Here is a 12,606-nt window from a genome sequence, read left to right on the forward strand (position 1 = left end):
AGTCAAGTAGTCTAGACACATTTCCTCTATCATGCAGGCAATTTCCTTCCCTTTGTAACATTCATCAATGGTTGGGGCACGTGGCGCTGAGGTCACAAGGGAATCAATTTTGTTTTGTTATTTCTCCTCCTTCCTCATCGAAATCTTCATCATCATCCTCAATATCTTCAATTTCATCATCTCCCTCATTACCCTCAGCCATGTTCTCACTTTATCCTCACTGTTAACCTTGCCTATGCCCATTAATTCTTCTAAGTTGGAGAACGATGAGGATTCAACTCACATCAACTTTGGGAGTGATTTTATAAACTAATTACTGGTATGTATATATAGTTATAATTATTATTATTATTGACATGCAGTATAATTCTATAGAGTTTATAATTGTTAAATTATATTTAAATATTTATTATACATTAACAAATATGCACATGTTTTGTATGTGGCAATTTTAGATGATGATGATAACATTAACAATATCTTTCCAAGTCCTATTTATCACACTTTTTTTATTTAACATGATGAATATATAATATTAGAGTTGTGTTCATTTTTTTTTAAAAAATGTATTTTTTCATAATTTTTTGTGTTTTTCCTTTTTGTAATTTTTTATTATTTAATTATGACAATAAGGGTTGACATAATTGACTTGAAAGGTTGAACTATTAACCAACTATTGAATAGGAAAACGATTTTATTTTTGGATCAATTTTAAATTTTGTATTTCATTTGCATCATCAATAAAATTAATTCTTATACATCATACTTATATTTTTAATATGATCAATATAAAATATTAGAAATATGCCTAATCGCTTTCTACAAAGTTTTGTACTTTTAATAATTTTTTTTTTGTATTTTATCTTTTTTTCTTACGTTTTATTATTTGATTATGGCATTGAGAAATAACACATTTGACAAACTCATTCTATTTGGTTTGAATAAAAAGGTAGGAAAACATATACTGTATAAACTAATTACTTTTTGAAAGCATATAAACTAATTACTAGTAAGTAATTTTTCTAAATGTTTTTTATTTTTGGAAAATTATCTAAAACTCACCATGAGCTTCCAGCATTTCTATTAAACTCACCACAACTTTTCAAAATGTCTAAAACTCACCATATTAGTAAGTTTTTATTTTCTAAAATTTACCTTCTTTTAGTTCACCGTTAATGCTTTTTAACAGAGGTGTCTACATCAGCATAAATAACAATTTTCATGACCAAATTACCCTTGGATGGCGAGTTAGAGGAAAAGGGTACTTTTCAATTTTTTTTTTTGCATTTTTAGTGTTTTGTTATAATTTCCAATGCTTTTTATAATTTCTGTTTTTTATATTTTTCTATTTTCTACAATCTATAAACTTTCCTATATTTTTTGCTATTTATTTGAAATTTATGTGTTTTTCTATAATTTTTTGTGGTTTTTTACAATTTTTATTTTCTGATTTTGTTTTTTCAATTTCTATAGTTTCTATAATTTGAAAATAATGTTTTTATTTTGTTTACAAATTCTATAATTTTTTATATTTTTTAAAATTTCTGTATTTTTATGTATTTTATATTTGAAAATATTTTTTTGAACTTTTTTCTTTTTTTCATGTCTAATTAATAAAGACAATTTCCCCTTACTTTTTTCATTTTAACCATAATAAGTTGAATGCGGATCTAGTTAAATCCGATCCGAATCCAATCCGGTTATAGCCCTACGTACTGGACTTTTAACCTGCAAGAATTTCGATGTTGTCACACTGACTGTTCATGCCTCGCTCGACCAGAGAGGCAGAGACAGAGAGACTGCAAAAAAGAGCTTCAGTGACTTACCCACATGGCCACGTTTAGAGGAATTCCACGACTCATCAAGCAACTCTCTCGATTAAACCCTAACAATATTTCTCCTTCTCTCCTTCCTCCACCTTACCTTATCTCTCACAGAGGAATCACTTCCAAGCTTTTCGTTGGGGGTAAAACTCTCTCTCTCTCTCTCTCTCTCTCTTGCTGCTTTGTTTAATTACCTATGGTTGGATTTTTCTTCTATTTCATTTCTACATTCTTTCCTTTCCTTGATTATTTTGTCGTTTGTGAAACAAGAACTTAGTAGTCTCTGTAAAATCGCTGTTTCAGAAACAGAAAAATACTTAGTGACAAGTAATTGATCATAGTAGAAAGAAATCATGATTAGAGACAACTAACAAAGAAAAATTCTTTAAATGGAACCAAAAGATTGAATTTTAGATTTTGGGAAAGGGTATTGATTTTTAGAAAGTTAAACAAGAAAAAAGAAGGGTAATTAGGGAATAAAAACTGTGGTAAAGGGTGACATGGGCGGGTATACTTGGGCTAAATTTCTTTTCTTTTTCTTCTTCTCTTACAGAACTTTCTGGTGCAAAATAAGAAATTTTATTTGGTTTGATCATGTTCTCTACTGAAAGACCTGAGAGTACAGGAACTTCACGTCTCACTTGAATAGTATACTGATAGAACATACCAATTTACATTGTCTATTTAGTGGGTTTTCTACTTTTCTTGAAGGTGTTATACAACTCTTAGCTAACATCTCAACAAGTTCTTTCCTTGAAATTCAGTCTTAAAACTAATGGTAGTGACCCAAATCGAAGATTCAGTTTTCAATCTAATTATATCTCGCAAGATTTTTTTTTTTTTTTTTTTTGGGGGGGGGGTGGTTGTTACAAGAGGGAAGATCACTACAGACTACACTTCACAGGGCTTAGCACAGTGACCTTGAAAGCAATGCAATCCAGGACTAGCCAATCCTGCTTGTCAAGTGAGTTTTACTGCAATAAACTCTACTTCTAAGATGGTTGGCCCCTTGATTTCCTTCTTGGTAGACTTTCACCTCTATCTGGTCCCTTCTTACAATGCTTCACATATCTGTAATGGTAAACTGAATGTGCTATGGAATGGTATTCTTTTCCTACTAGCTGTCTATGACTAATTCTAAATCACCTTCTAACCATATTTGATCTGCCTGATCAATATTCTTGTCCAGTAATGACACTTCCCTTGTAACCAAAGCCTCAGCCAAATCTATGTTGGTTCTACCTAGGAGTTTTATCTTCAAATCAATAATTCTTCCATGCTCATTCCTTACAATACACCCTATGGCATCCCTTCCATGATTCCCAAATCCCTAACAAATGGATCAAATTATACTTGATTGTTGGTGGTGTTGGAAGAGTCCATCAAACCACTACAGTATTTCTTCTCTTATGCAATTATCACCTGTGATCAATCTTTATGAGTTTTAAGAATCCTGCCAACATTCTCTGGGTGTGATCCACTGTTTTGGCCAGTTTTGAGACCTGATTCATAAAAATGAAGTTATTCCTTCAGTTGCGACCTTCCACAAGAGAAAGGCAGTTTTTCCCATACCCAATGTCCTCTCTGATGGCTAGTAATCTATGCCACCAATATACAATATAACCATTCCTCTTGGTTATAGAGATGGTATTGGTTTGTTAACATCCAGATTTTCCTCACAAAGAGGTGATGATTGAAAGTTTCGTAGACACTTTCTGGGTCTTCACTGAAATTTTACAACTAGACAGAATGATTGTTTTTTATCTAGTAAATATGTGCTTGACAAAAAGCGTCCATCACTATGATGGCTTGTGCTATGATATATTACTCGTCTTAAATTTTACTTCTACTAAGAATTCCTTAATTTTCATCAGAAGTTATGAAAACCAGGATGGCTCATCTTAATCATTATCATCATTATAATCTTCCTTATCCCACCTTGGTAGGTTTAGTAGGAAAAATCTTATTCCTCCATTCCTTTCCATCTAGGACTGCTACTACTTTTCCTTTGTCACCAGCTAAAAATAGGTTCTTCTTTATACTTGTCAAAGAAAAAGAAAAGGTTCTCTTTTGCCCTGCCTTTGTTCATTTTGAACCTTCAACTTGTACCATATAGCTCCATTTTCTATGCATTCAATGATCTTTGTTTCATATGGTTAGGTATGCCAACGGGCTGGGTTCAATCATAGTTTTAAAAGGCGGTGAGGCATACACCTCAATGCAAGACAGAGCTAAACCACATTGCTTTTGCTGCCTTATAATCATTACAAGAGGCTTACACCTCAATTTTGATGAGGCATATGCCCCATCCAGAAATCATCAAATTGAAAAAAATAAAATAAAAACTAAGCATATATTAATGTATGATCTTCTGAAATATATATCAATGTGTGATACCTTCCAAAATTTTCATAGAAATAAACAGTATATTTACACTAAAAAAACTCTCATAATATCTCTTAATAAAAAAGTATCACTTTGCTCTCCTATCACTTACTAAATATAATAATCCTAATGTGCCACATATGATAATATTGCATCCATTCATTTGCTTACCCATGAGATTGATAGTGGAACCTGCCAATCTAAAAAAAAAGTGATAGTTATGGTTTTTTTAAATAAAAAATAAATATAAATAAAACAACAATTATTAATACACTAAGAAAATTGAACAAAAATTTCAGACTCTTTTTGTTCACCCTCACTTAAAAGCTATTTAGTTCCAACAAAGAAGTTGTATATAATGAAAAATTTACAAATCATTTCATATTGAAAAGTGAGGGTGACTAGGGTGGGCCTTGGCGCAATGGTTGGGTTTCTTCATTGTGACCTGGGTGATTAGGGTTCAAATCTTGGAAATAGCCTCTCTGTATGTGCAGGGGTAAAGCTGTGTACATCTGTCCCTCCCCAAACCCTGCATTGGGAGCCTTGTGCACTGGGCTGCTCTTTATTTGATATTGAAAAGGAGACTAGAATATATGTAAACTAAATAAAAATTATTTGTTTAGGTAGAAAAGGTTACAAATGCAAATAAAATTTCAAAAACATATGATTCATATTAAAAAAATACATATCTAATAAATAAGTAAATATATAAATTGGTTATGAAAAAAATAAGTTGTATTTCTTAGATGCAGAATAATTACAAATAAATAAGTAAAATATATTGATATATGAATGAATTAAGTACAAATATTAATTTAAGTAGAGAAGGTTATAAACATAAAACTAAATATAAAATAAAAAGCATGGGATTCATATTAGAAAGAATATACAAATTGGTTATAAAAGGAAAAAATTGTATGTGAACATGCATACACAATTACAATACATAATTAAATTGTATTTTACATATAATTTGAGGCTTATGCATTGCCATTGCCTTTAGCCTTTTAAAACCTTGGGTAGTAAACATGCCTTGACCTTACCATATTGGATTGAGTTTGGGTCAGCCTCAATTGGGTTTTGGGTTTGGTTCTGGTCAAGGCAGACCTTCCTTACTGATGACCCATTAGCTGAGATGCTCACTTGGCATCCCTTTGAATATGGAGGTGTGGGATCAAACCCACATAACTGCTGGTTCATTGTGGTAAGGTCAGTGGACCTCACGTGCACCCTGCTCTGTCCCCATCCCTTAATCCCCTGTAATATGTAATAATGTGATACCAAAATAAAAAAAAAGGCAGACCTGCCCCAAACCCAATCTGCTGGCATCATAAGGCATAGTTTTTATATATATATATATATATATATATATATATATATATATATATATTTTTTTTGATAAATAAGCAAGATTTCATTAATAGAAAGAATAATTCAGTTACAAGCTTCCCATGGAAAGGTGTGAACTGTGTCCTCTCCTAACAACAAGAAGAATTCAAAAGATAGAGAACAGATTCAAACTACAGTTGGGCCCAATACAACCGTTCCCTGTTTGTCCCTTGCTTTGCATGACAATCAGCCATGGCATTTGCTGATCTCCCCTCTCATTGTAAGGCATAGCTTTTCTTTATTGTTATAGTTGTGATGTTGCTTATCTAGATACTTTGGTGTTGTGTTATGTAAATTTCTCTCTTATTAGAAGACCTTTTCTTGTAATGTAAACAACTTGTGGAGCATGTGATATTGCATGACCAACATCAATAAGGCAGCTCAATGCATGAGGTTCCCACCAGTGCAGGGTCTGGTGAGGGACAGATGTATGCAACCTTACCCCTGCACATACAGAGAGGCTGTTTCCAAGATTTGAACCCTGGCCACCTAAGTCACAATGGAACAATCCAACTATTGTGCCAAGGCCCACCCTTGCATGTCCAACATCAATAATTTCCTAACATATAACTACTGCAAAAAGGATTTGTGGAGAATATGATAAGGGTAACTGATTTTTAGTAGGTTCATATTATTTTAAACCCTATGCCTATAGTGTGAGTACTTTGACCAATTTATTTTCCGTATTTTCATCAGCTACTGAATGATAGCAAGGTTCAATGGGTAACCTTTCTTTTTCCTGTCTATCGTGTTGGCATGGGTGTCTATAGGTTCCAATAACACCATGTTGTCATGAGAAATTTCTTGATTGATCTTCTTTTCCTTTTGGATGATGATTCTGCAGGAGCAGTTATTGTCAACAAAATGGTATGAGAAATAGTGTGTTCATCACTCGTTAGCCTAAAAACTTGAAAAGCTAAATTCTTTGAGTGCCTCAAACTTCGGGCAATGACCAAAAAAGATGGCAAAAGAGTCTTGGTAAAAGATGAGGTAATTAAGGAAAGACAAAAAAACTACTTTGAAAATTATTAAATGAACAACATGTAGAGAGTGTTAATGGGGGAGAGATACTCTAATAGTGTTAAAAATAGCATGTACCTTTGTAAAATTAGAATTACTCAATTGAAGAAGGTGCGGACTGAGATGAAGAACAGAAAGGTGTTAGGATCTGTTGGGATTCCAATAGAAGTGTAGAAAGGTATGGGAGAAGTAGGTTTATTATGATTGGCTAAACTGTTTAATAAGATAATAAAACAAAAGACAACTGATTAAAGGTTGGTCAATTAGGAGAGATAGAATTTTGGTAACTCATCTGCAATTTGCAGATGATATTTTAGTCTTCTGTGATGGGGATTATAGAGATGGAGTGGAAAACTTGAAGTTGGTAGTGAATCTTTTTTGAGAGGGTCTCCAATCCAATTTGAAGATTATGGACTAAAAGCTTATTGGCAGGCATCAATTTTGAGGAAGGTGTTTTGAGGGATATGGCAGACTCTCTGGGATGTGAGAAAGGGGATTGGCTGCTTAAATACTTAGGGCTACCTCTAGGTGGCACACCCTAGATCACTTAGCTTTTAGACCCCAGTGGTGGAAAGGTTTGAGAAGAGATTAGCTGGGTGAAGGAATTATATTTCTTTGGGACCGAGAATAACTTTGACCAAATCCACCTTAGCTAACCTTCCCATCTGTTATATGTTAGTTTTTAGGATGCCTCCAAGTTGTGAGAAAAACTGAAAAGGTTATGAGAGACTTTCTGTGGGAACCAAGGATGGAAAGAAAGATCACTTAGATGGGAGTAGGAATTGAAGGTAGAAGGGGGGCTGGGGATTGGGAATATTAGAATGAAAAATTTGACCTTATTGAGTAAATGGCTGTGGAGATTCCCAAAGGAAGGTGAGAGACTTTGGCACAATGTGGTAGCAAGTATTCATGGGCTGTCAAACAATGGATGGGATGCTGGTTGTCTTCATAGAGCTACTCTGGCTACTCCTTAGAAAGCCATCCATGATATTCTTCTTGTTTTCTTCGGCCACATCAGCTATGACTTGGCCTCAGGTAAAAAAATTAAGTTCTAGGAAGATATTTGGATTTGGGAATCCCCTTTGATGGAGATGTTTCCTTCCCTTTATGCTCTTTCCAATCTCAAAGGTAGACCAGTGTTTGAGTTTATTTGTCTCCTTTCTTCTCTTTCTGGATTGAATTGGAATTTGGGCTTCACTAGGAATCTTAGGGAATCCGAAATTCCCTTTATCTGCTTTGCTCACCTTGCTGAACTTTGTGGTTTTGGATAATAGGGTGTGGACCCTTAATCCAGCTGGGCTCTTCATTTGTAAGTCTTTGTTTACCTCTCTTATAGCTTCCTCACCTTCCCCTTCTCCTTCTTTCCTGGTTAAGGAAATATGGTGTACTCCCATTCCTCCTAGAGTCGGTGCTTTCTCTTAGGAGGTGTTTCATGGCTGCATTAACACTTGTGGTAAGCTCTAAAGGAAGAGGGCAAACTGGTACTTGTCCCCCAACTGGTGCTGCTTATGTAAGTTAAATGGTGAGACTGCATTTCATCTTTTAATCTCTTGCTCGTTTTTGGCTTTATTTGGAAATTGTTTGCTTTGCTTTTTGGTTGTAGTTGACCCCGTCCTGATAGCTTGGAAGGGTTGTTTAGCCCTTTTGCTTGCAGTTGTACAAAAAGGAGGGGCATGTTGATGTGGAGATGTACTAGGGCAGCAGTGGTATGGACAGCTTAGGAAGAAAGAAACTCAAGAACTTTGGGGAACAAGGTGAGGAGTAAGGAAGCATTGATAGAGGTCATAACCCTAAAAGTGAAATATTGGGTCAAGACCTTGAATCTTTTCTTAGATTTTAAGGTTGATGATTTTTTTTCAGGTCTTGGGGGGTTATAGGCTTATAGCTGACTCATCTTCTAGAAGACAGATGGTAACAGTGGACTGCTCCCCTCCATCTAGTGGCTGGTTGAAGCTGAACTTTGATGGGAGTTGTGTGGACAATCTAGGCCCCTTTGAAATTGGAGGGTAATCAGGGATGAGGAAGGAAATATACGTGCTTTCTTCTCAGGCCCAATTGAGCAAGGTGATGTAGCCACAACAGCAGCTGTTTTTGGACTTGAGAAAGCCAAAGAATTGGGTCTTGAAACGTTGATTATTGAAGGTGACTCCAAAATAGTTGTGGACTGGCTAAAGAAGGGGGAGGGAGTGTCTTGGCACCTAAGGAATGATCTCAGGTGGTTCAAATGGCTTTCTAAGGATATGTTCATTCAAGTTAACTGTGTTAGAAGATCTGCTAAATGTTTGGGGATGGTCTAGCTATGCAAGGGGTTCAAAGACAGACTGTTTTGGGCTCAGTTGTAATACTTTGGGGGGTTTAGACACTTTGTGTCTACTTGTTTCTTTCACAATTTCTTGTTGTTTTGCTTTCTTATATTTTTAATAAAATTAATTTCCGAGTTGCTGATCAATAAAAAAAAAAAAACAAAAAGACAAAAGAAGATGCTTGATGATGGAGGAGCACTATTATGGTGCCTATATTTTAGAACAAAGGCTACACACAAAGTTATAATAATTATAATGGGATTAAACTCACGAAGAATACTATTAAGCTTTGGGAGAGAATAGAGCAAAGGTTACAATATGAAGCAAGTATACCAGAGAAACATCAATTTGGGTTTCTGCTAGGAAAATCAATTATGGAAGCTATCTTTCTTTTGAGGTGATTGATAGAAGTTTAGAGAGAAGAGGAAAGATCTTCATATGCTGTTTTGTTGATCTAGAAATGCATATGATAAAAGTCCTAGAGAGTGAATATGGTAGATCTTGGAAAAGAAATGACTGCTAAATAGCTACGTGGACCTAATTAAGGATGTGTATGAAGGTGTAACAACCAATGTTAGAACACCTGTGGGAGAGAAGAGGAAAGATCTTCATATGCTGTTTATTGATCTACAAAAGCATATGATAAAAGCCCTAGAGTGAATATGGTAGATCTTGGAAAAGAAATGACTGCTAAATAGCTACATGGACCTAATTAAGGATGCGTATGAAGGTGTAACAACCAATGTTAGAACACATGTGGGAGAGATCAAATTTTATAGTTATAATGGGTCTCTACCAAGGTTACTAAGCTCTTATTTATTTGCATTGATCAAAGATTAATTGACTAATATATTCAGGAGGAGGTTTCATGGTGCTTGTTTGTTGATGACATTGTTTTGATGATACTAATGAAGGATTAAAGTTTTTTTTTGTGAAAAAGTAAGGTAATTGTATTAATGAGTATAACTGTAAACATAACAGCTATCGGTCCACAAAACGCTCCATCTACAGCCAGTAACTATACAGAAAAGCCAACAAAAAACTTGTCTCTCCGGAATAAATACAAGAGACACCCAACTAAATCAAGTAAACAAAAAACCCAGATCAAAATATTGATGATGAGGGATATGCTTAAAAGAGTCCTTGGCTGACAGCCAGGAATATATAGTAGCCATTGCCCGAACCACCAACTCATCTAAGGAGCACCTTTGACCTTCAAAAATCTAAAATCCTATTTTTTCTTTCTTTCCACAAGGCCCAACACACCACATGAGGGATCATACACCACAGCACCTTACCCCTGTTGCTTAAGCCCATCAACTTCCAAGAGAAAAGCAAGTCAGCTAGAGATTTGGGAAAGCACCACTTGACATTTAACAGGGAGCAGAAATGGCTGAACGGCAAATGAGCAGCCTTACAATGAATAAATAAGTGATCCACAGATTCATCTTCCTCACTGCACATCACACATCTTATGGATAAATACCTTATAGACAAGAGGTTTTAAAATAAATAGAGTAAAAGAGAAAATATGCAATGCAATTTGTTTATTGGAAACGACAACTTTCATTCAGTGAATCATAAAAGAAATACAAATCACACACTCCAAAGAGTTGAGTGCTGATCCCACAAAATATGACACTATTACAATATAGCCCAAAACAGTTACTCCCTGGTTTTCCTTGTTTTTTTAGCACATGAGCCAAGCCATTAGCTGTTCTTCTAACCCTTTTGAATTCTATATGCTATGTAAATTTTATAATAATAGTAGTGCTTATTAGGGTACACTTAGAATTGGAGACCGAGAGATAACTGAATGTGACCTTGTCAGGTACTTCATTTTGATAATTCATAACAAGGGAGAGATTGAGGATGTCACTCATAGAATTAGAGCAGGATGGTTAAAATGGAGGGTTGCATCTGAAGTCTCGTGATAGAAAATACCACTTAGATTAAAGAGAATGTGTATTCCGAGATGGATGAGTGGAAAAACTAAGAATGAATAGGGTAAGAAATGAAATCATTTCTAAGGAACCTAGGAGTAGCTCTAGTAGGTGATAAAATGAGAGAAAGTAGACATAGATGGTTTGGTAACTGTATTGACAAATGGTTTCAACATTACATGCAGCTTTACTTTCTCTTGCAATTTGATCTGGTAGTTGCTCTGAATGTTTGTTTATGACCATTTTGCAGGGCTATCATTCTACACGACAGAAAAGGCCTTGTCAGAAGCATTTTCACAATTTGGTCAAGTGATAGAAGGTGGTCCTTGTGTTCTTTTATGGTTTAAGTCTTGAATTAATATTTTTAAACCATTCGGTTTTAACACTCTCACTTCCCAGCTAAAATAATCATGGACAGAGTATCCGATAGATCCAAGGGATTTGGATTTGTGACCTTTGCATCGGAAGATGAAGCACAGAAAGCCCTAACAGAAATGAACGGAAAGGTAACCTTTCCCTGTTTGGTACACCCCTTTTCATCTATCCCTGTGGTTTACAGAACTCAGGAATCACTGTGCGGGATTTACTGCAGGTACTCAATGGTCGGATCATATTTGTGGACAATGCAAAGCCCAGATCCCGTTTTGATGATGGAATGCCAATAGCAAGAGGACCCCCTGAATCAACACCTGACACTTGAATTTCCTTGTTTCTTTTTTGTTTCTCTTATAGTTGATTATTTGTTATATTGGAAACGAGTCACTTGTGTAAAAGACAAAGATAATGACCATTGACTGAATACTGGAACATAATCTTAAGCCATTTTTTTTTTTTTTCATTTAGATTGAAAGTTTCTTTTTTTTTTTTTTTTTTTGCACAAGAGAAAGGACTCCAGAGAACTCAACTAATTGAGACCTCAACCTTGTGATGTCCATCTAACCTACAAACTACAAAGTGCCAACAATGATTGTAATTGTGCTCAAAGTCATAAAAAGCATTTTAACACTATAGGCCAGGAGCATGATTCTGAGTGTGCTGAACCACAATAAATTTCTTCAGCATTGAAGACGACTAAAGGTGAATGGAAAGAATTTTATTCCTCCCTCGAATGGTTAGGCTGTGTTTGGTTGCAATGTGATTTTATTTGCATTAATACAAATGCATGGGAGTGTAAATGAAAAGAATGCAAATTCTAGTTTAATTTTGTTTTGGGTTTTATCTTATTCTGCTTCAGGTCTTATTCTACTTCATTTGCATCACAATCAAACAAAATACCTAAAATTTGAAACAAAAACAAAATCAGAAATTACACTCGAATCATTTGTATTATCATAATTTTGCATCGGTACAAATAAATTTGCACTGCAACAAATACATCTTGTTCTAATTCGACATAAATAGAAAAAAGGAAAAGATTGCCAAGACGGCCAGAATGTAACCCAAGGCATTTCAGGACACATTGAAAAGGACGAAATCCAAGGGATAAAGGCTCACCTCTTTTTTCTTTACCCTCGAAAGAAAGTATGATTATATACATGACTCAAATAAATAATATTTTATTATCTATATTAAATATTATGATTTTTAACATTACTTTTCACAGAACTATATAAGCATAAATTAAATAGTAAAGTTAATTTCACAATTGAAATTTAAAATAACTTTACTAGATAATAAAATATTATCTAATAAGTTATGTTCAAGTGTAAACAATGGATCATAAGTTATTGTAAATTGGAAAAA

The 12,606-nt window shown here is 34.6% G+C and overlaps 1 protein-coding gene across 1 annotated transcript; it reads left to right on the plus strand.

The window, feature by feature from the left end:
* The first annotated feature begins 1,672 nt into the window (after window positions 1-1,672).
* On the plus strand, window positions 1,673-11,696 carry LOC148871275 (small RNA-binding protein 11, chloroplastic-like). Its single transcript, XM_088967353.1, has 4 exons — window positions 1,673-1,966; window positions 11,114-11,182; window positions 11,263-11,369; window positions 11,456-11,696. Exons 1-4 carry the CDS (start codon window positions 1,831-1,833, stop codon window positions 11,561-11,563), a joined length of 420 nt encoding a protein of 139 aa, XP_088823479.1. The 5' UTR covers window positions 1,673-1,830; the 3' UTR covers window positions 11,564-11,696.
* The last annotated feature ends 910 nt before the right edge of the window (window positions 11,697-12,606 follow it).

Source organism: Nelumbo lutea, chromosome 2 (genome assembly GCF_056320005.1).
Source record: "Nelumbo lutea isolate HS-2025 chromosome 2, American lotus-T2T, whole genome shotgun sequence".
In the NCBI taxonomy this organism is placed as follows: Eukaryota; Viridiplantae; Streptophyta; class Magnoliopsida; order Proteales; family Nelumbonaceae; genus Nelumbo; species Nelumbo lutea.

What these genes read in the sequence shown, in the direction of transcription:
- LOC148871275 (XM_088967353.1), top strand. Translation starts at nt 1,831, where the DNA reads ATGGCCACGTTTAGAGGAATTCCACGACTCATCAAGCAACTCTCTCGA. An exon ending in TTCCAAGCTTTTCGTTGGGG is followed by an intron (nt 1,967 to 11,113) that starts GTAAAACTCTCT and finishes ACCATTTTGCAG; the next exon opens with GGCTATCATTCTACACGACA. An exon ending in ATTTGGTCAAGTGATAGAAG is followed by an intron (nt 11,183 to 11,262) that starts GTGGTCCTTGTG and finishes CTCACTTCCCAG; the next exon opens with CTAAAATAATCATGGACAGA.